The 23425-nt window shown below is 41.7% G+C and overlaps 1 protein-coding gene and 1 pseudogene across 1 annotated transcript; both read right to left on the bottom strand.

Moving 5' to 3' along the window:
* Positions 1–6134: 6134 nt before the first annotated feature.
* Positions 6135–7134, bottom strand: LOC115666407 (temperature-induced lipocalin-1-like). Its single transcript, XM_030588140.2, is given in 2 exon segments — positions 6135–6383; positions 6646–7134. Coding segments are annotated over 2 exon segments (738 nt in total).
* A 5934-nt stretch (positions 7135–13068) lies between these two features.
* Positions 13069–14087, bottom strand: LOC130140765 (temperature-induced lipocalin-1-like; annotated as a pseudogene).
* Positions 14088–23425: the final 9338 nt, after the last annotated feature.

The following is a 23425-nucleotide window of genomic DNA, read 5'->3' on the forward strand; positions in this document are numbered from 1 at the left end:
TCATAATGTTAATAATTAGTACATGAAAACCACACGAGCATCACTCCAATATCTTTCTTTTGGAGAAAGGGCTCTGCATGTGAGCTAGTTCCTACAATATTAAGTAACACACATGATACATAATTATTTTTGGGTGTGCATGCATACAATAAAGATAGGTGCACGTGGAGGAGGGTTGGAATTATAAATAGAAGGTTTAATATCAAATTAGTACGCCCGTTCACATTTATTGCTAATTAATTTTTGTGCTACAAAAAACCCCATATTGATACATCTGTTTCACATTTACCTTATGTTAGTTTCCGTCAGTTAAATTACTGAACTAGAATGACATGTCGTAATAACTCGGAAAACGTGACAAGTCCACATGAAAATTCAAATTTATCTTTTTTATTATTTTATTCTTAATAAGTTTTATATTTTTAATTTGTACGTCTCCATATAACAAAAAAAAATGTTTTATTTTTTACCCAGAACGGGTCTAGTCTTAATACTCAGCTTCATCTTCTCTTCTTATTCCCATCTAAAGCAATCCCTTTCTTTATTTGTCGTCTTGCTTAATTTCACTCGTCCCTTGCATTCACTCACCCAGGCGCACTCATCACTGCACTCTTTTAATCCTCTGTTGAATTTTCGTGCTCACGTTTGGCACTCTCTTCATTCACAACCTCCCAACTAAGAATTTATTTGTTGTTTCAATTAGCCCTCATTTTTAGAGCAAAAAGAAGTTAGCACTCATTTGAAAAGTCCATGAAAAGAAGAGGTACAAACCAGTTGATTGGGATTTTTTGAGTTCGGCAAATAAGACAAAGAAAGGAACTCTCAGACAAACACCTTGGGATCTTTCGAAACAAGCTGAACGAGTTCAACATACAAACCCGAAAAAGAAATCAAAGACGAGAAGATTACCAAAAATAATAGGACGTGCTCGATGAAGAAGCAGTTAGTCTCCTTCGACCAACTACTTCTCTTTCCCTTGGGGCCCCAAAGTCGATTACTCTTCTAGACATTTATGCCATAGCTGGTTTTCTCCGCAATGGCATACTTATCAAGGAAATCAGTCCTCCTGAACCTATCAATGTTTCTGATAACGTTCTTGCCTACGGTAAGTTTCTTGATAGGTTTTAATGAACATCTGGCCCGACCGCTGCTGATGAGCACATGGCTTTCTTGCTCTTCTGACTTTCCTAGTACGTCCTTTTCAATCCATCACTCAAAGCATCTAGGGACTTCTTGCATATTGCTTCTATCCTTGCAGCAGGTACGCCGATTACCCTGGGTCCATTTATTCTTGCTACATCGTAAAGAGGTTTTACCCGTGCTTCTCTAGGGATGCGGTCCAAAGAAGACGGTACCCTGTTTGGTCCGTTCAGGCTCATTCAATCTTGGATGGCTCTGTGCCTACTGTCTCTTTCCAGTGATGAGCCTCAAGTTTTCCTCATCATGATCAACCAGATTTCCGACCTCGTGTCCCTTACTCTTTTGGGGGTCGACTGCTGAATCGTTCCTCTTTGAATGTGCTTTCCTCGTCCATTTACTATCTCCAGCTGCTTCTGGAAATTGACTCGGAAAACTTTGAATTCTTCCCTTATGATTCCGGTGAGCATTTTTATCTCTACGATTTTTCCTCTCGAGAACAGTCGTTCTACTTCACAATTTGTGTGCTTACTACAGTTGACCTTCCTCTAAGATTACCTAAGAAGGGGAGATTCTATCACTGATTCGAAGTATATTGTCCCAATATTGTGCTAGGCAATTTGGTTTGACGCCCATGCTAATCCCTTATTCTTTTGAATTTCCTTTCATGAACAAGCTCAAATATAAGTCTTTGGAGAATGGCCCTGTCGATTGTTGCTCTGAAATCACCGACACAATACGTGCTCGGCATTTCTCTGACATCGATGCATTTAATCCTAATTTTGGCTGCACTCTTCCTTGCACTACGTGGTGGATCTCTTTTGCTTTCGAGAGTCCTTAAGAAGATGCCATTAAGTCTGCCTTGAGCCGAATAAAATCATGTACTCCTCGCCCTAAATCAAAAGATGTCGATAAAAAGGGGAAGAAAGTCATCGATTCTAAAGATCAAACGGGGGCCTCTGTCCAAATGGAACTGCAGCAAGTTAGCAACCAAAATGATTCTCCTTGACAAGACTCAGACTCGCTGATGGAGTGATGGGTGAAGAAACTGAAGAGATTCAAACACAAACTTACCTTTTTTGGTATATTCTTGTCTTCGACATATACTTCTCTAAAGACTAGGAGTTCTCAATTGGCTGAGCTTTCAAGTTTCTCAAGAAAAGGAGAGAATAGATATCGACATGCCCTTATCCAGGAAGAGAAAGAGAAATTGTTTGGTTTTGTCAGAGAGAAAATCTGAAAATCCTCATGGCCATATGGATTTGGCTCGGCTTCCTCCCTCATCTACTCTTGATATAATTGGGACTTCGGATACTTCGCCTTATCCAGAAGATCGAGCTGCTTCTGTTGATGATTTTTCTACCGGTGATGGCGGTAGTACACCCGTCGGAGTAAGCCACAGTTTCCATCCTTCTTCTCCTTCACATATGTCGCTCGTTCCTGCTCCAACTCCATAGCAGGGAGTAAGTATTTCTCAATACATTGATGATTATTTATTTGACACGATACTGATATGGCTCAGAACCGATCTATAGGTACACCGATTAATACCAATAACCAGAACTCACCAAATGTGCCAGTGGACACGTCTCAGGGACCTTTGTCGACACAACCTGCTCTCTTACTCCTTCCTGCGGTCGGACAAGGTATGTTATCCTTCTTTTCTGATCTTGTCTGGTGTACTCAGTCAAATAAGTCTATCTTTCAATTCCGTTAGGTGTCAATAAGGCTCCATTGCTGACTCCATCGTCTGCTCCGAATCAAGTTGTCGATTTAGGATGCCCTTCTGTTGAACCAAGCAAAGACATTGGTCCTGCTGTCATAGCCACTTATGATCTTCCATCAACTTCTACTCCCACCGAGAACCCATCTGGTGTTCCTCTGCCGTCTCCTTCTTTGGTGCAGCAACCACATCAAGCCAGTGCTGAGGATTCTCCGAGTTCTCTTGTCAAAGCTAGACACATGTTGGAAGAGGCCTGTCAAGTTTTAGCTGTCGATCCTAATGACTTAGCCTCCAGAATTCCAACTTCTCCTGAAACCATCATCTAAAACACAAGAATCAAATTGCTGGAGTTCCTGGATCTCTCGAGCGGTGGCTTTATAATGATCGTAAACAACTGGCTAATCTTGGGCAGGCTCAAAAAAGTCTACTGGGCGAGTTGTGCAAAGATAATATCAGCTCTACCTAGTCTTCTGAACTCAAAGAAAAGTGTCAAGACTTCTCGAATGAGTTTGCTACTAGGGTAGAAACTTATCGACGCAACCATGAACCGATCATCTCCCTGACTATTCCAGAGAAAAGTTACCTAGACTCCGGCCACTATTTGTAACGTTTTTCAATTAAATGCAAAAATTGATTATGGAAAACGGTTCTCTCTTTCTTTTACCTACAAATTGTTACTCCAAACATAATTCAAAAGTGATATAAATATATCAAAATAAGAATATTTTTTTTCCTCTTTATATATCCTTCCTTTCTTTGCTAGGTTATATACGTAATGTTGTACATGTTCATTTTACTATTTTGTGAGGAATAAAGAAAAAGGTTTGTTGTTATAGCCGTTAGAGCCTATCGCACCGAGTTTAATACTCCGAGGGGGGGAATTATCCTCCATAACAATACTTGCACACCTCAGACAATTAAGTTTATTTTCTCAACTCTTCTAACAGATTTTTCATCAATTTCTTATTTTAAATATTATCTAATACTTTTCCAACTGTTCCGAGCTCTCCTGGTCTTCATCGATGTAATTTTCTAAATGTTTCTTTAGTTTCAAAGCCCTCTCGAGAGTCTTCTAAGCTGGGGAGAAAATGATAAATAATGCCCCCTTTTGCGATATCATGAAGCCGAAAGCAATAGGGTTTCTTATTGCTCTTGAAAAGATTAAATTTGCATTTGGGTTTCACGATAAAAGCTTTAGAATGTTAGAAAATGACTTCGCAAGAAGCGACAGTCAATGAGCTAATCCAAACCAGATATTTCTTCTTTTGTCTTTCGTTTTTGGGACAGTTGGCAGATGGGCTTGTTTCGGTTGTGTTTTTTCAGCGCAGATTCTGTGGAGAGTCAATGCCATTTGGGAATGACTCTCAGATATACTATTCTTGAATTTATTTTCTTGTTGTGGTGCTAGCCACCCCACGAGTAAACTTATACCCTATTCTTGAATTTTTTGATCTTCAGAGGCCTCCATTCAGTAGATGCAGCTCAAAAATGGCTACGGTCTGCTTTCGTCTAAACAGCGATGGTGAACTATCCTACTGAAGCCACAATTTCATGATGTATTTACCTGCCTATCCAGTGAAGGAGGTACGATCGAAAATTCACTTCTCTAACCGAATAAAATCTGATGAAGCCTCTAATGTGGGATGTCGTTGCTAATTTTTTTTTCTTTCCTATCATTTCATTGAAGATGCGCCAGATTGTTGACGCACTTCCTCTTGGATAAACGAAGCCAAGCAAGCTTTTGCAGCAGCAAGTTTGTACTATAATTATGCACACTCTGAAAGATGCTCCAACATCGAACACAGACCCCATGCTCATGGCCTGCATGATTGGGACTGCCAGGTTAGAGTCTCCTCTCAACTATTGGCTTCTCCAGAGTTCATTCCGCTTGACACAGAATTATTTTGGTGGATTTGAAAGAGAGAAAACCGGATTAAATTAAACCAGACAGCAGTCTTGTGTCCATTATTTATAGGATATAGCAACCGAATTTGATTAAACCAATCAAGGTAAAATTTACCAGCAGTTGATCACAGGATCTGTGCCGACTGCCAATTGATCTATTCCCTTTCAAGTAATTGTACGGGCTCGGATGGAGATGGTCATGCCAATGAGTTTCTCCAGTGAGAGCATGTTTACTCCATTTTTTCTTATAACTGCAACGCGCTAGCGGAACAATGCATGGAGAAGTATGAAGTCACACTTCGGCCACATTGGATCCCAACTGAATTTGGTGGCAAAGAAAGTAAAAAAGTTTGGTCGTGTCAATTATTACCTATGATACATGCTTTTAACATGGAGTGCCATTTCTTTTTCTTTTTTCTTTTTTCCCGAAGTGCTATTTCTTTAAGAGGCTAAAAAATATCATGTTCTTTCCTTTGCAGTGAATAGAGGAACTGCTTAAGAGATTTGGCAGCAACATCATATTTTCCAATGGGATGCAATATCCATGGAGCAGAGGAGAGTATTCACTTCTTTTTTCTTCTCCTTTTCTTTTGTGTGCTGATTTTATGCTTTTCTCTTAACCATGAAATCACCTAAACGCACCTACTCTTCCTATCATCACGAAATGTTAACTATCTCACTCTTGAATCCGGTATTACCTCAATGACATGCTGAGACATTCATACACATTGTTGTGGATGTTACTTTCAAGAGTTCATGCTCCTACATCTGTGCACTGAGAGACGACCGTGCAGATTACTTTCTAATGGCCTTGTCTAAGAAGGATCTTGTGCATCAAGAATTTTAGCTATACATTTCAAACACTTGAAGATTAAGCAAAGCACGATTCACAATTTACTTCATTGATGTAAAGCACGATAAAATGCATAGTTGATTTGGTCATATCAACTCAAAACTATCTGCAGATTGTGCTTTATAGTGAATGGATCAGCTAAGTTATTATATGTCTGAACATAAATTATTGAAATAATTCAATCAATAATTAATTGTCGAACATACTCATGTCGCAAACTAATATGTCCAAATTTTTCATTTTATATGGTTGCCATTAGTTGTGGCCACAAACATTAGCTAGGCTGTGATTGCTGTGTGATTGCTCGTACCATTCATTTTAAATATTTTCCAAGTTCTTCGATTTGGATACGAGATTTCTGAGTCGATATTGATTTGTGTTTGAGACTATGTCTCTCGGGGTGGAAGGATAATTATGAGAGAATTCTCATTCTTGTTGGAGTTGGGGTGTGACAATCAATTCTCTTCATTTGATTAATAACTTCTTTCATATCCAAATATTTCTTCTCGTTATTATTTATTGACAGCAATCAATTTCAACGTCATTTTCATCAAGCTGCTGTAAAGTTAAGTTTCCCAATTTCCCTAGGACGGACTTGATCCACCAGATGCCTTAGTTGTCCTCCTTGGATCCTTCTTATAGCGGCGGAGGTGCGTCACTCTGTGGAGTCTTGTGGAGCTTGCTCACATCATACCCTTCATCAACAGCCTTCTGAACCAGCTGATTATAGATTTTATCATCTAAATGACTCTTTCTGCTTATAATCTGCAAAAACAAAAATCCCACCGATTAGCCAATCAAAAAGTGAAAGAATCAAAAGAAAAAAGAATTGGAACCCAAATCACAATTCAGACAAACCGCCCAAGGAACCTTCACTCACAAAATAAGAACCTATGCATTCTAATTAGACATGTCAAAATGGGTCATAAATCCATTTCTTAACATATTTGGTAGGTCTAATTTAATTGTCTCCGACGGGAAAAAGACAAGAAAAAAGCAAAGGAAACTTTACGAGAAAGTTGCATACCCAAAGATACTTCCTGCTGGGCTGACCAACGACAGCATACTGATAATCAGCATCAATGTACAAGACCCAGTAGTCCCCAATCACGGGGAAGATGGGGAAGAACGGAGGCCTATAGAATTTCACTTTGAGCTTCGCCTCGTTGCTGCTCGGGTCAGCCTTGTAGGCAGTGCCCACAATGTACTCCCTCTTGCCATTGACCCAGCCCTCGTTCAACACATCCAAGGTCCCATCCTCCTTCAGAGTGTATGTGGCCCTCGTGTCCACGGCATTCTTGGGCTCAAAGAACGACGGGAAGGCGGCGATCTCGTACCAGCGTCCCGAGTATCTCTTCAGATCAAAATCCTTCACGACCGAAGGCACGCTGTCTAGCTGGTAAAAGGGGTCGAGTCCAAAGTTCAATTCCCGTGCGCATAGCGCACACGTGAACATCGAAGGCAGCGAGACAAAAAGAAAGAGTCTCTTCACAACTCCCATCTCTTTCTTTGCCATTTTTTTCTCTTTCCTTGTGCTTGGGTTTCGAGGTAGTGAGAGGAAGAAGCATTTGTAACCGTCTGAATTTTCGATCCTTTTCCCGGGATTTAGGAAATGAATTTGACCAATGCACTATAGTGAGATCTCACCCGGGACCCGCGCATTCTCGGGATGCTAACCTTAGGGGTAAGCCCAGTACGGGATTGAGTTCGCACCACCAAAGAACTCGATCTTGGTTCGATCTTCGACCATATCGATTGACGAGGGAATGTTTTGAGCCAACAGAGACCAATCTATTTGATTGATCGTGTCCGAAGGGCACTAGTGACAGACCTTCGCAATTATATGACAACCGAGGTCGTCCCGGGTAGAGTAAACTTAAACGTGATTTGACTTAGTGTCGGTCACGGGTCGAGAACGCGTAATCCCAATGAGCCACCCGTTAGCCAGAGATAAGCTAAAGTCGCGATTGTTCAATTTTAGTCATTTCTTGGAATTCGGGCCCGGGAATCGAGAATTTTGAAAGTGACAATTTTGAGCGTCCGATGACGTTTTTGGCTTGGCCAACCTTGGGGCCACCCATTTCTGCAAAAAAATGGATTTCGGTTCGGGGCCGGAAAAATTACGGTTTTGCCCCTGGGGACACCAATGTTGGATTTTGAGGTCGTTTGAGGTTATTTTTCGAGGCTAGCGTCATTTTGGGGTGGCCACGTGCATTTGGAGTAGTTACGGCCAAAAATTGGAATTTTGGCTCGGAAGCGAAAAATAATATTATTTTATTCCAGTCGATTTTCGAGGGCTTAAGAAGCTATTTTCGCGATTCCGACGCCATATTATGGTGGCCACGCACATTTGGGGTTGATTTGGACAAAAATTGAAATTTCGCCTCGGGACCGGAAAAATGACCATTTTGCCCTTGGGCTATTTTTCAGTTCCGAATTTTAGAATAATTTTGGGATTGATCAGGTCTGAAAAATCAGCTGCATTATTGGACCTTGGACGCTTTTACCCTTGCATTATTGGATTGGAACGAACGAGGGCCGTTGGATCAAGGGCAAAATGGGAAATCGCGTAGGATCGCGACACGTGTCACCCCACCAGCCCACTACATTTGACCAGCTCTCTCTCTCTCCTCTCATTTCTGACCTGATCACTCTCTCTCCTCTCCCATGTTCTCTCCCTCTCCCTCTTGGTTTTTCTCTCTCGGCAAAGGACGCCGGAGCTCGCCGCCGCCGCACCGGAGCTTGAACGACCGAGCCGCTGCCGCCACGACGTCCAGCCGCACCGTACGTCGCCGCACGTCGCCGTCCGTACGAGTCCGTACAGTTTCTGTACGGACGTCCGTACGGGTCCGTACGTCGGCGTCCGTACGTCGCCAACGGCGCTGCTGCTGCTGCTGGTGGTCCGGCTGTTCCAGCCCCTTGTCCAGCCAGTTTGTCGCGTTTTTCTTAGGTAAGTGACTTCCCCAATGGCCATTTAGGACCTCGGGTATTTCTAGGCTCGTTTAGGACTCGGTTTAGTTAATTTTGTGGCTGTTTTGGGACTGAATTGGAGGCTGGTTGTTCGGAGGTTGTGGACTGATTTCGGGACTAAATTTATGTGGTTTGGTAGGCTCGAATAGGGCTGAGGTGATGCGAAATGATCGCGGCTGAATTGTGCGATTAATTGACGGGATTGCGTCTTGAATGGAAATTTGTACATGGTTGTGTGAATTGTGTTTAATGGCTGGTTGTTTAGGTGATTGTGGACTGATTGACGAGGGAAATTCGAGGTTTAGGAGGCTCGGTTAGGACTGTGATGTTGAGGATCGATCGGGATTAATAGTGTGATTGATTGGAATTATATTGGCTTGATTGAGTTTATTGGATTAATTATATTGTTTGTTGTTGTTGGCTGGTTTGGTGTGTGTTTCGGACAGAATGTGGCTTGGCCGTACGCCTCGTGTGTATGGCCGTGAGGTGTGCGAGCGTGTTTGTATCGCGTGGTGTGATGCTCGATTATGGGGTAAAAACTGCTAGGCATGGTATGGGACGTGCCTAAGTGGGTTTTGCTCTATAATCGGGGCACGCGCGCGGCGGTGATGTATTTCTGTGGCATACTGGCTGTGTGGTTGACTAACGTGCAGGGACGTGCGTGAGGAATTCCAGGTAGGGTCGCATGTGATTGTTAGTTTGGCTGATCATTGTGTGTTATGTGTGTTTTCGTCTGGCGGTACGTGAGTGCCTACGTGGGGTTTGGGGTTGTACACTTATTGAGATTCGTCTCACGGTTGTATAACCGCCACTTTCAGACCCCCAGCCATAAACCCAGGGAACCGCCTCCTCTTTTTGAAGTACGAAGAGCCGCCCATGGTGCCGGTGGATTCGCAAGCGATGCCCAAGAGATTTTCGGAGGATTGAGCCAGATGAATTAGGGGCAGAATGGAGAAGGGCGACCCTTAGGTTTTTCCCTAGGCCATTTTAGGGGTTGTATAAATTGGGTTGACCCATAGGGAAGTTAAGTTAACCAAACCCTGATCTTTTGTTATAACGGTGATTCCGGATGCTGGTTGCTATATATGTTTGTATTACAATGTTTGTATATTTGATGTTGTATGTATATGTGGTTGCTGGATTGTTCTGTTGTTCTACCCCGTTGTCGTCATCTTTCTGTTCGGGGCTTTTATATTTCGCTTCCGCATGTGGCTCTGATGTTTGGATTGGGTCGGCGACATTCCTGAGACGTCGCATCATTTCGACCGGAGCAGGGGATGTCGCGAGCTCGATGGGGGTACGAGGCGTGACAGCATTTGTCTTGCGGTTTTATAAGGGGAAAAGGAGGATATTTTTTTTCTCCTTTTTGAATTTTCTCTTCTTGGATTTCCTTATTTGTTGCGGTTTCTTTATAAAGATTATTTCCCATTTTCCTCTTTCGTTGTTCTTGGGCGATTTTATTTGGGAGTTCTCTCGGCGGACAAAGACAATGTAAAAGGAAATCGAGATCATGTAATTTGTCAATTTCTTTTTTTTATAAGAACTGAAGAAGGGTCTCAGGGTTTTATGGGGAGAAGGAGAATCTTGTTTTTCTCCTTTTGGTTTTCCTGTTTCTCTTTTTTTATTTTCCTTACACAGATACGTTTATTTGGAGGAAAATGATAACAAAATATACTTTTTGGGAAATCATTTTTCAGAAAAATAGTTAATTTTCCTTTATTTGGTGATATGTCACCGAAAACGTTTTCTAGTGTTTAGACCTTATTCAAAAAATGATATGAATTTAATGAATATTTTCCTTAATCGGAAAGTGTTTTCATTGACTAATCAATTTTAACGAACCAAACAGGAGAAAGTTTGGAAAACTAATTTCTAGAAAATACTATCCCTCATACAAACGCATCCTAAATTACTCTTTCTTTATAAGATTCTGCGCCATTTCTCTCTTTCCTTGTTAAGGGTTTTGAGGTAAGCATCCGACGGTGATTAATTGTGATAATAAGTTCGCAATTGCCCTTGCAAAGAATCCGGTCTTTCATGGAAGAAGCAAGCACATTGATATAAAGTATAATTTCATTCGAGATCTAGTGAAGTCTGAGGAGATTGTATTACAGTTTTGCAAGTCGGAAGACCAAGTGGCCGACATGTTTACTAAGCCGTTGAAGACGGACTCCTTCCTTAAACTCAAGAGAATGATCGACATGGTCAAGATGAGCTCGGTTTAAGGGAGGCTGTTGGAAATAAAAAAGAATTTTCGTAATCCAAGCTCATCTCGTGAATTGGATTCTTGCAATTATTATCTAGAGACTTGGAGTCTTGGAAATTGTTATCGAGGAAATTATGTTTACTTATTGTTGCTTGTTTTCAAGATAGTTTTTAGTTGTTCTAGTTATCTAAAGGTCTATAAATATTATATAATCCTTCAAGACATATTTGAATATCAATTCCAAATTTTATTATTCCAACAATTTCATTGAAGATGCGCCAGATTGTTGACGCACTTCCTCCTGGATAAATGAAGCTAAGCAAGGCTTTTGCAGCTGCAAGTTTGTCCTATAATTATGAAAAAACTGAGAGATGCTCCAACATCGAACACAGACCCGTTGCTCATGGCCTGCATGGTTGGGACTCCCAGGTTAGAGTCTCCTCTCAACTATTGGCTTCTCCAGAGTTCATTCCGCTTGACACAGAATTATTTTGGTGGGTTTGAAAGAGAGCAAACCAGATTTGATTAAACCAGACAGCAATCTTGTAACGACCCGGTCTGACGAGGGCGGGGAGTGGTCGCCGGGGCCAGAGGGCCTGGACAAGGAGCGGCTCCTAGCAAGCTTCTAGGATGGCAAGAGGGGCATGTCTCTTATCCCACATCGCTTAGGGGGGGAGTCCTGGTCTAGTTTATAAGGCTTGGGTTCTCTACTCTGTGTAACACGTTTTAAAGCCGTGAGGGTCAGTAGGCCCAAAGCGGACAATATTACACAGTATAGATCCTGGGTCCTTACAAATGGTATCAGAGCCGATTCCCGACCGCGTGTGGGGCCACAGCGAGGACGCTGTGCTCGAAGGAGGGGAGAATGTAACAACCAGGTCCAACGACCAGAGGTCTCTGTAACGCGTTTTAAAGCCGTGAGGGTCAGTTGGCCCAAAGCGGACAATATTACACAGTATAGACCCCAGGTCCTTACAAATCTTGTGTCCATTATTTATAGGATATAGCAACCGAATTTGATTAAACCAATCAAAGTAAAATTTACCAGCAGATGATCATAGGATCTGTGCTGACTGCCAATTGATCTATTCCCTTTCAAGTAATTGTACGGGCTCGGATGGAGATGGTCATGCCAATGAGTTTCTCCAGTGAGAGCATGTTTACTCCATTTTTTCCTATAACTGCAATGCGCTAGCGGAACAACGCATGGAGAAGTATGAAGTCACACTTCGGCCACCTTGGATCACAACTGAATTTGGTGGCAAACCGAGTAAAAAAGTTTGGTCATGTCATTTATTACCTATGATAGATGCTTTTAACATGGAGTGCCATTTCTTTTTCCTTTTTTTTTCCCAAGTGCCATTTCTTTAAAAGGCTAAAAAATATCATGTTCTTTCCTTTGCAGTGAATAGAGGAAATGCTTAAGAGATTTGGCAGCAACATCATATTTTCCAATGGGATGCAAGATCCATGGAGCTGAGGAGAGTAATCACTTCTTTTTTCTTCTCCTTTTCTTTTGTGTGCTGATCTTATGCTTTTCTCTTAACCATGAAATCACCTAAACGCACCTACTCTTCCTATCATCACGAAATGTTAACTATCTCACTTTTGAATCTGGTATTACCTCAATGACATGCTGAGACATTCATACACATTGTTGTGGATGTTACTTTCAAGAATTCATGCTCCTACATCTGTGCACTGAGAGACGATCGTGCAGATTACTTTCTAATGGCCTTGTCTAAGAAGGATCTTGTGCATCAAGAATTTTAGCTATACATTTCAAACACTCGAAGATTAAGCAAAGCACGATTCACAATTTACTTCATTGATGTAAAGCACGATAAAATGCATAGTTGATTTGGTCATATCAACTCAAAACTATCCGCATATTGTGTTTTTTAGTGAATGGATCAGCTAAGTTATTATATGTCTAAACATAAATTATTGAAGTAATTCGATCAATAATTAATTGTCGAACATACTCATGTCGCAAACTAATATGTCCAAATTTTTCATTTTATGTGGTTGCCATTAGTTGAGGCCACAAACATTAGCTAGGTTGTGGTTGCTGTGTGTTGCTCGTACCATTCATCTTAAATAGTTTCCAAGTTCTTCGATTTGGATACGAGATTTCTGAGTCGATATTGATTTGTGTTTGAGACTACGTCTCTCGGGGTGGAAGGATAATTATGTGATTCTCTCATTCTTGTTGGAGTTGGGGTGTGAATCAATTCTCTTCATTTGATTAAATACTTCTTTCATATCCAAATATTTCTTCTCTTTATTATTTATTGACAACAATCAATTTCAACATCATCTTCATCAAGCTGCTGCAAAGTTGAGTTTCCCAATTTCCCTAGGACGAACTTGATCCACCAAATGCCTTTGTCGTCCTCCTTGGATCCTTCTTATAGCGGCGGAGGTGCGTCACTCTGTGGAGTCTTGTGGAGCTTGCTCACATCATACCCTTCATCAACAGCCTTCTGAACCAGCTGATTATAGATTTTATCATCTAAATGACTCTTTCTGCTTATAATCTGCAAAAACAAAAATCCCACCCATTAGCCAATAAAAAAGTGAAAGAATCAAAAGAAAAAAGAATTGGAACCCAACTCACAATTCAGACAAACCGCCCAAGGAACCATCACTCACAAAACAAGAACCTATGTATTCTAATTAGACATGTCAAAATGGGCCACAAATCCATTTCTTAACATGTTTGATAGGTCTAATTTAATTGTCTCCGACGGGAAAAAGACAAGAAAAAAGCGAAGGAAACTTGACCAGAAAGTTGCATACCCAGAGATACTTCCTGCTGGCTGACCAACGACAGCATACTGATAATCAGCATCAATGTACAAGACCCAGTAGTCCCCAATCACGGGGAAGATGGGGAAGAACGGAGGCCTATAGAATTTCACTCTGAGCTTCGCCTCGTTGCTGCTCGGGTCAGCCTTGTAGGCAGTGCCCACAATGTACTCCCTCTTGCCATTGACCCAGCCCTCGTTCAACACATCCAAGGTCCCATCCTCCTTCAGAGTGTATGTGGCCCTCGTGTCCACGGCATTCCTGAGCTCAAAGAACGACGGGAAGGCGGCGATCTCGTACCAGCGTCCCGAGTATCTCTTCAGATCAAAATCCTTCACGACCGAAGGCACGCTGTCCAGCTGGTAAAAGGGGTCGAGTCCAAAGTTCAATTCCCGTGCGCACAGCACACACGTGAAAATAGAAGAGAGCAACGGGACAAAAAGGAAGAGTCCCTTCACAACTCCCATATCTTTCTTTGCCATTTTTTTTTCTCTTTGCTTGTGCTTGGGTTTCGAGGTAGTGAGAGGAAGAAGGATTTGTCTCGGGGTTTTAAAGGGGAAAAGGAGGATATTTTTTTTTCTCCTTTTTGGTTTTCCTTATTTGTTGCGGTTTCTTTATAAAGATTATTTCCCATTTTCCTCTTTCCTTGTTCTTGGGCGTGATGTGGGCAATTGTTCTTGGGCGATTTTATCTGGGAGTTCCCTCGGCGGACAAGGACAATGTAAAAGGAAATTCGAGATCATGTAATTTGTCATTTTTTTTTTATAAGAACTGAAGAAGGGTCTCAGGGTTTTATGGGGAGAAGGAGAATCTTGTTTTTCTCCTTTTGGTTTTCCTGTTTCTCTTTTTGTATTTTCCTTACACAGATACGTTTATTTGGAGGAAAATGATAACAAAATATACTTTTTGGGAAATCATTTTTCAGAAAAATAGTTAATTTTCCTTTATTTGGTGATATGTCACCGAAAACGTTTTCTAGTGTTTAGATCTCATTCGAAAAATGATATGAATTTAATGAATATTTTCCTTAATCGGAAAGTGTTTTCATTGACTAATCAATTTTAACGAACCAAACAGGAGAAAGTTTGGAAAACTAATTTCTAGAAAATACTATCCCTCATACAAACGCATCCTAAATTACTCTTTCTTTATAAGATTCTGCGCCATTTCTCTCTTTCCTTGTTAAGGGTTTTGAGGTAAGCATCCGACGGTGATTAATTGTGATAATAAGTTCGCAATTGCCCTTGCAAAGAATCCGGTCTTTCATGGAAGAAGCAAGCACATTGATATAAAGTATAATTTCATTCGAGATCTAGTGAAGTCTGAGGAGATTGTATTACAGTTTTGCAAGTCGGAAGACCAAGTGGCCGACATGTTTACTAAGCCGTTGAAGACGGACTCCTTCCTTAAACTCAAGAGAATGATCGGCATGGTCAAGATGAGCTTGGTTTAAGGGAGGCTGTTGGAAATAAAAAAGACTTTTCGTAATCCAAGCTCATCTAGTAAATTGGATTCTTGCAATTATTATCTAGAGACTTGGAGTCTTGGAAATTGTTATCGAGGAAATTATGTTTACTTATTGTTGCTTGTTTTCAAGATAGTTTTTAATTGTTCTAGTTATCTAAAGGGTCTATAAATATTATATAATCCTTCAAGACATATTTGAATATCAATTCCAAATTTTATTATTCCAACAATTTCATTGAAGATGCGCCAGATTGTTGACGCACTTCCCCCTGGATAAACGAAGCTAAGCAAGGCTTTTGCAGCTGCAAGTTTGTCCTATAATTATGAACAAACTGAGAGATGCTCCAACATCGAACACGGACCCGTTGCTCATGGCCTGCATGGTTGGGATTGCCAGGTTAGAGTCTCCTCTCAACTATTGGCTTCTCCAGAGTTCATTCCGCTTGACACAGAATTATTTTGGTGGGTTTGAAAGAGAGCAAACCGGATTTGATTAAACCAGACAGCAGTCTTGTGTCCATTATTTATAGGATATAGCAACCGAATTTGATTAAACCAATCAAGGTAAAATTTACCAGCAGTTGATCACAGGATCTGTGCCGACTGCCAATTGATCTATTCCCTTTCAAGTAATTATACGGGCTCGGATGGAGATGATCATGCCAATGAGTTTCTCCGGTGAGAGCATGTTTGCTCCATTTTTTCCTGTAGCTGGAACGCGTTAGCGGAACAATGCATGGAGAAGTATGAAGTAACGCTACGGCCACATTGGATCACATCTGAATTTGGTGGCAAAGTGAGTACAAAAAGTTTGGTCATGTCAATTATTACCTATGATACATGCTGTTAACATGTAGCGCCATTTCTTTTTCTTTTTTTTCTTTTTTTCCCGAAGTGCCATTTCTTTAGGAGGCTAAAAAATATCATGTTCTATCCTTTGCAGTGAATAGAGGAAACGCTTAAGAGATTTGGCAGCAACATCATATTTTCCAATGGGATTGAAGATCCTTGGAGCAGAGGAGAGTAATCACTTCTTTTTTCTTCTCCTTTTTTTGTGTGCTGATTTTATGCTTAAACGCACCTACTATTCCTATCATCACGAAATGTTAACTATCGCACTCATGAATCTGATATTACCTTAATGACATACTCCGACATTCATACACATTGTTGTGGATGTTACTTTCAAGAGTTCAAGCACCTACATCTGTGCACCGAGAGATGATCCTGCTGATTACTTTCTAATGGCCTTGTCTGAGAAGGATCTTGCGCATCAAGACTTTTAGCATTATTGACACCTATTTTTAATTTGCCCAAAATTAATTGCACAAAATTTAAGAGTTAATTTTCTTTAATTTCTAAAATATATATATTTCAATTTAAATACATTGCATATAGAAATTAGGCACATTTGTATTAATAGGGTCTACTAGAGTTTTTTTTTAATTTTAAAAAAAAATTCAAAATTAAAAAAAAAATTGAGTTGGGCCGGGTCGGGGCCGGGCCGACCCGGCCCTTTTCTTTCCTTTTTCCTCCTCGCGCGGCCCATCCCGCCTTTCTCTTTTCTTTCCCTCTTCCCGCGCGAGCTGGGCTCGGCCCAGCCCACTTCTTCTTCTTCTTCTTCTTCTTCGGCCCGGCTGTCCCTCTCTCCCCCTTGCTTCTCTGTTCTCCCCTGTCCCGACCGCGCCTGGGACGACGCGGAAAAACCGCTCCATCACACGGCCATGGCCACCAAAGTCGTGGCCGGTGCAGAGCCATTAAGGCCACGACTTTGGGGGCAGGAGCAGGTGGCCTCCGTCGACTATACAGCCAGCGAGAGGAGAGAGAGAGAGGAGGTCGGCTGGGCTGGTTCGTTGGTGAGCAAGAACAGAGAGGCCGTGAGAGACAGACCCGGAGAAATTGAGCGAATTCGAGAGAAGACAGAGTGAAGAGGGAGCCTCAATCAGCCTCGCCATTGCGCGTAACCTCCGGCCGCCGAGCGGGGGTGGTTCTGAACAAAAAAAACAGAGAGAGAAGAGACAAAAAGAAACCGAGAGATTGGGAGAGATTTTGAGAGAAATTGTGAGAGCTGAGTGTTCGCAGGTTGAATAGGGAAGCCAGCCGGCCTCATCGTCGCCAGCAAGCCGACCGGTGACTCCCGGAAGCACCCCCCCGACCAGTAGGTTCTTCTCGCCCTTTTTTGTACCCTGCTTTCCCCTGTTTTCAAGCGCAGGTTGGCCGGGACTCGCGCCGGCCGTTAGGCGCTAATCCCGGCCCATACCGATCCTCCTCCTGGTCAATAATCGCCGTCGGGAGCGAGCCATGGTCGTCGGAGCAGCCTGGAACCTCGGAATAGGTCAAAACTCCCCTGTTTAGGTCATGCACTCTACGTGTTCGACGAAATGCCCACGTGAAGTCCGTTTGAGACGATCCTCGGCCGGCGATGTACAGGCTGTCCGGCGACCTTTGAGCCCTTTGATCGACTTTGTGACGACCATTGGAAGCCAGAACAGGTCAAAGTATGACCTAGGTCGACTGGCCAAGTTCCGACCGACGTTTGGGCTCAACGAGCCCCGATCGGAGCTTGACCGGCGACCGCTCCGATCAGCCGTCCGGTGAGCCGTCGCCCCCAATATCTTCAGCTTGAGGTACTGAGGAGATAGGGACCAATGGCCGGGCAGAACAGCCGGCAAATCGCCGGATTTCTGCCCGGCCGAGCGAAGCTCTAAAACAGGGGAAGAAATCGGGTTTGTGAAGGGGGAAAATCCGGGTCGGATCCGGGTCGAGCGAGGAGCCCGATCCGGTTCAAGACCCGGGTCAACGACCCGGGTTGACCCCGACCCTGTTCGGATCCGGAGATCCGACCCGGGTCAATGACTTGGGTCGGATCCGTTGACCCGGGTTGGATGCGACCCAGATCCGCGACCCGACCCGGTTTTAATATTATATTATTATTATTTTTTTTAAATTTTTTTTAAAAAACCTTTTTTTTCTTCTTTTTCTTCCGTATTTAATTTTTTTTATTTAAAAAACTTAATTTTTTTTAAATTACGTAGTATATCTGAATGTTTCAATTTATTGTATTATTATGCATGTTGTTATAATTTCATAAATTGCTATGTTTAATTTAGACAAGCCTATGAGATTGCGTGGTAGTGTTTTGCATGTTATTTCTATTACCGTTGTGTTATTATTATGCATGTTTTTTTATTAAAATACAATTGCATGAATTGTTGTATTTTTTAATGTCATCTGACTTAGTTAGGATTAGAACCTTAGGTTGCATATCTATTTTGACTGCTGATCGTTTATGATTATGCACTCGTTTGATCACCTCACATGTTAGGAGAAAGGTCCAAAAATCAATCCAAATTGCTTGACAAATGTTTTCAGAAATGAACAGGGTAAAAAGGTACCGAAATGGCATTAGTTATCCAACTAGTGTAACCAAGTCCCCGAACTCATTTAATCTCTGATTCGTAGGAATAGGGTGATTCTCCCATCACCCTATTTGAGTTTCTAATCGACCCACCCCAAATCGATTAGTGGCGACTCCTTGATATAAACCACTTGCATGTTAACCCTAAGTCGCGATATGGTATGGGCTTGGGAGAGCCCGAGTTAAGTCCCGAACCTAGACTTAGCACGTACCAGGCGAAACCCCATTCTTTGCATGTGCAATAAAAAAAAAAAAAAGAGAGCGGGAGGTCGGTCGCGACAGACTGCCGACTCCGCTGGGGACTTTCATTTTTTTAAAGTGGACTTAAGCCAAAATTTTTTATCCTGTTCAACAATAATTTTTGTTTGGCAGCGAGGATTCCAGGTATGACCTTAACATTAAGGTATTATTTGTTCTTGTAGGTGCAAATTGATTGTTTATGAATTGTTATGCATGCTTTAATGATTTAGCACTACACTGTTGCACACACAACCACACTGCCGAACCAGGGTCGCGATAGGGCATTTTAGGATGGTGTTAATAAAGATACGACCTCGAACGCGAGCCCGCGATGTAGAGGTTGCCTTTCTTTTCCCCGAAATTTATTTCTAAAAAAATCGTAAAGAAATATCTTTAGCCGCTATTCGCGTGACTATAAGATATTCCTTTCGATTTGGCCGAGGTTAAGAGGACTTGACACCAACGCGAGACTGCGACGGTCAGGCACCCTTCTAATTTCATTTTGCTGAACCAGTCTAGATAGAAATCGAATCTCACTCCTCATGTGCATGTTGTTGTGATTTACATGGTTCCTGGTAAAGTAAGTTTTTCTATTCATGCACTTTGCAATTTATTTTTTTATATATCCCGATCGGTCCATGATTAGTCTAGGTTAGTTGTGGATTTAAAATCGTGTCGTTTTGGAAGAAATAGTTACTAAAACTTTTTCAAAGTATTTACTTCCAACCCATACCCTTATTTTTATAAGTACATTACAAATTATTGTTCTCCCATACGTTTTCTTGTCATTTTTGAAAGGGAGAAAATTTGTTATAAATAAAAGAATTTACGCTTTAATGACACCATCGCGGCCTTAGCCGAGTGGTATCCGGGAATGAAGGCGGTCCGAGGCGACCGGGGTTCGAACCCCGGGGACGCCGTTTGTAATGAATATATAAATGAAAAAACTTTTTTTGGCTTCTCTTATTTTTTGCAAATATAAAAAATATCTGATAGCTAGACACAATACTAGACTAAGTCATGGACTGATCATTTATGAGATTTTATACTCATTCGTTACCATTTTTTTTAACAGGTAATTACGAATTATACCAACCCGCCAAGTAAAAATGGCTGAAAAAGATATGACAACTCGTGTGGCGGACATGGAGACTGAATGAAGCAAGTCTTCGCCTTTCTTTGACAACTCTCGAAACAAGTGGAACATCTGTCAGTCCGCTCAGATCAACTCACCATGACTCCGTTTTGCTATCCAAGATCAGGGGCGATGATTCAAATGGAGCCCTCTAGTGTCAACCAAAAGGGTAAAGATGTCATAGTTGACAATGTTCACGAGTCCCCCGATCCTAAGGAATTGAGCACCCTATGCCCAAAGTTCATGCAACATGAACAATACAAACCCAGTATCCCTCCATTATAAAAGCGAAACAATCGGAGACAGTTCACTCCCCTCCCAGGACCTCCGTCTCAGATACTGGCAATACTACGGAAGAAGGGACTGCTCTCCACTGAACCAAAGCGACCTAATCCTGAGAGTTTTTCAAACTATAATCCGCCTAAAAAATGTGATTATCACGTGGGCGAGGTGGGACATTCAACTGATGGGCGCTATACTCTTAAGCACTGAATTCAAAACCTGCTGGATACCAAGACTTTCTCATTCGAGACTGGTGAAGGGAATGGACGCAAGCCCGCTTGAGTAGAACTCCTCTCATCCTTTTGAATGAATTCCTAGAAAAGGAGCTATCCTTGTATTTTTGCTTTTTGTCGTCATTTCTACTGGAAGAAATGTCTTTTTGAACTCTCCCTCTTTTGAGATTGTAAATCCATATATTGTAAATAAACAATGTTTTGAGGGCATGAGGTAGTATACCAAACCGGCCCGTTGATTATATCCAGCCATGCCAAGGAAAGTGTTCTGAGGCCCAGGCTTCCTCATGCTTCCTTGTTTCTAAGCTTTTGAAAATAAAACAAACGTTTTATCATTTTTCAAAAGGGAAAAAAAGAACGGTGGTGGAAAAGCGTGCATGCTCATGCCCTATTTGTTTTTCTAACTTGTTCACTTCGTGTCTCAAAGCATACTCCTTTTTGATTTGTTATTACAAAGGGGACATTTGAAAATGACACAAACTGAAGAGCACATCAGACCCTAGTGATGCTAGTAGACCAACTCATCTAATAGGGGCAGTCCGAGCGAAGATCATCCAACCTTCAAATGAAACATGGGGCAAATCTCATTACTACCAGTAGGTGATATCAGCCCCAGAAAGTAAAGAGAATGCTGAGCATTCCTTGACTCCATGATGAGTGAAACATCATTTCGTACAAAAGTCGGGGGCAGATCAAGAAAAGATTATCCCTTTTGAAAGAAAAAAGGTATGTCTTATTCCTTAACAAATTTTGGAAATGAAATTCCATCCATTTTCTTTTGCAGATAATGAACTGGGGAACATGCTAGACTCTGACGTGCTAGCGAGCCGGATAGAGCACCAATGTTGGGACCTCTCGAATGAAACATGACGAAGAAGTGCTTAATTGGAAGAGTAGACTAAGGGGCATGCGATCTCCTAGTCCATCGAAAAGGGTGTATTTCGTTCCTAAAGTTCATCCACTTTAGTATAGAAATGACATATATTTTCCTTTTACATAGGACAAAATTGAGTAAAGAACACTCATGGTAGCAAGTCTAATCGGAAAGGGTTTCACACATGACAAAATTGCGTCAAGGCCGATCCTGGCAACCATGAAAGTCTCGATAGTAGTCACGCTCATGTCCGTCAAAGACCTTTAAAGCAGAGATTAGCTTTGCTGCGAAGATCCCCATGCAAGCAATTGCACATGTCCTGTGCAGTCAGGAATCATATGATTCCCGAGAAACTCCCCGACGTACCGGAGCCGTATTAACATAGCATGTGCTGACAATAGGACCGTCTATTTGGAAGCACCCCTAATCATAGAGGATTTCATTCGAGCTTCGAGACCAACCATGAGAGGAAAAAAGACTCTACTAGCTTTGAAGGTAAAATGGAAGAAGGGTAATTTGTATCGTTCTCAATTTACTCTCAATCATCTCATTTCTAACATAAGCTCATGTTTTTGTCGGAAGGGAATTATCGACATCCGAGAAAACTCAAGGAGTTGTCAATTTAATCTCAATTGAGGGGAATCACGAAGGATAATGTTTTATCGTTCTCAATTCCTGTCCCTCAAAGAGCCGTTCATTAACACGGTCTTTCTTATTACCTTGCAGGTTTGCCCTACTATTGCAGCATAGGTAAGTATCTCTTTCTCTAAAAAAATTTTCATAAGAGTACAAAGAAACAGAGAAAGAGGAAGCATGTTAAAGCAAATAAATGTTTAACCTTCCCCCAAGTGCATCGCATGTCTTTTGAAAAGAATTTCGCATGGTAATTTTACTTGTTTAATTCACCAATTCCTTGTGAAAATTCTTGACAATTCGACGAATGGTGTCGAACTGCTTCGATGTTTTGAACGAGATGTGTCAGGATAAGGAGAGGCAATCTTTAGTCTATACACATTCTCACGTACCAAATCCTTGCAAGATGAGTGAAAAGGTTTCATTTCTACAAGGTAAAGGGATTTCTCACATAAAGTGCGGTAGCCAAAATGACGAGAGACAGTTCATTTCTCTGCCCCATACACTACCATTGATCCTTTGCTTGACCATTTTTTAGCCCATACACTCGGAGGTTCCTTTTAAATTACCCCTGTCAAAAATCACCCCACATTGGAGCAACTTGAGGTAAATCCGCATCACAGAGAGGATTCAAATTCAGAAAGAGCAAGAAAAGCATCCCTCCCTTTCGATCACCGCTCCCGTGGCTTCGGCCTCGTCATTTTCACGGATCCGGTGGTCCTCAACAGGGTCCTCCAAGACAACCACACCATCGATGGCAGGACGGTCGAGGCTAAGAGGGCTTTGTCAAGAGAGGAGCAGCAAGCTAAAGCCTGTCCGAAATGCCAACATCTCGTTGATAACAGTGATGTTTTCACCTAGGAACTGGGCAAGACAAGAAGGATGAGGAGTTTGTAATATCTAAAATTTTCTATATCATCAGCCGCAACAGCTCGCACAAGGTGAAAAGATGAATAGAAATTTTCTTGCTCTCACTTGCATTAATCTTTGAGTGTTATTATTGCAGATGAACTCTCACGATAATTTAAGTGCCCTAGGATGACGAAAAGCAATTCTTCTTCTATCCATACACTTGTATCCCTTGCTAGCCCAATTGAGCCGGCGATTTCATTTCGTACGAACCCAGTTGGTGATCATCCCCCACACCGGGGCAAGGCAAAAGTCACCACAATTTAAGCATCATGGTCCAAAGTACCGAATGAATATGAAGACTCCAAGAGCCTAATAACATTGTTCTGTTCAAACTTATTTAGGCTAGTCCTGACAACACCAAAAGAACAGCAAAAAAAAAATGCTGAAAACTAGGGGCATAAAAAAGCAGTGTGCCTGGTAAAAGCAAGGCCAATGCCCATGAATAAAAAACAAATAAAAAGAAGGAGAAGAAGAAAAACGATAAAAAAGATGAAGAAAAAGGAGTCCCTAATTTCTAGGTAACTGCTATAAAAAACAATAAAGTTTTAGCTGAGGAGATTTCTGAGCGTGATGAAGGCGCTCTCAAATACCTCAAAGATGTTAAGCGGTGTAGAATAGACAACCCC

This window comes from Syzygium oleosum, unplaced genomic scaffold (assembly GCF_021117445.2).
Source record: "Syzygium oleosum isolate NSW1041296 unplaced genomic scaffold, Sole_v2.1 Sole_v2.21, whole genome shotgun sequence".
In the NCBI taxonomy this organism is placed as follows: Eukaryota; Viridiplantae; Streptophyta; class Magnoliopsida; order Myrtales; family Myrtaceae; genus Syzygium; species Syzygium oleosum.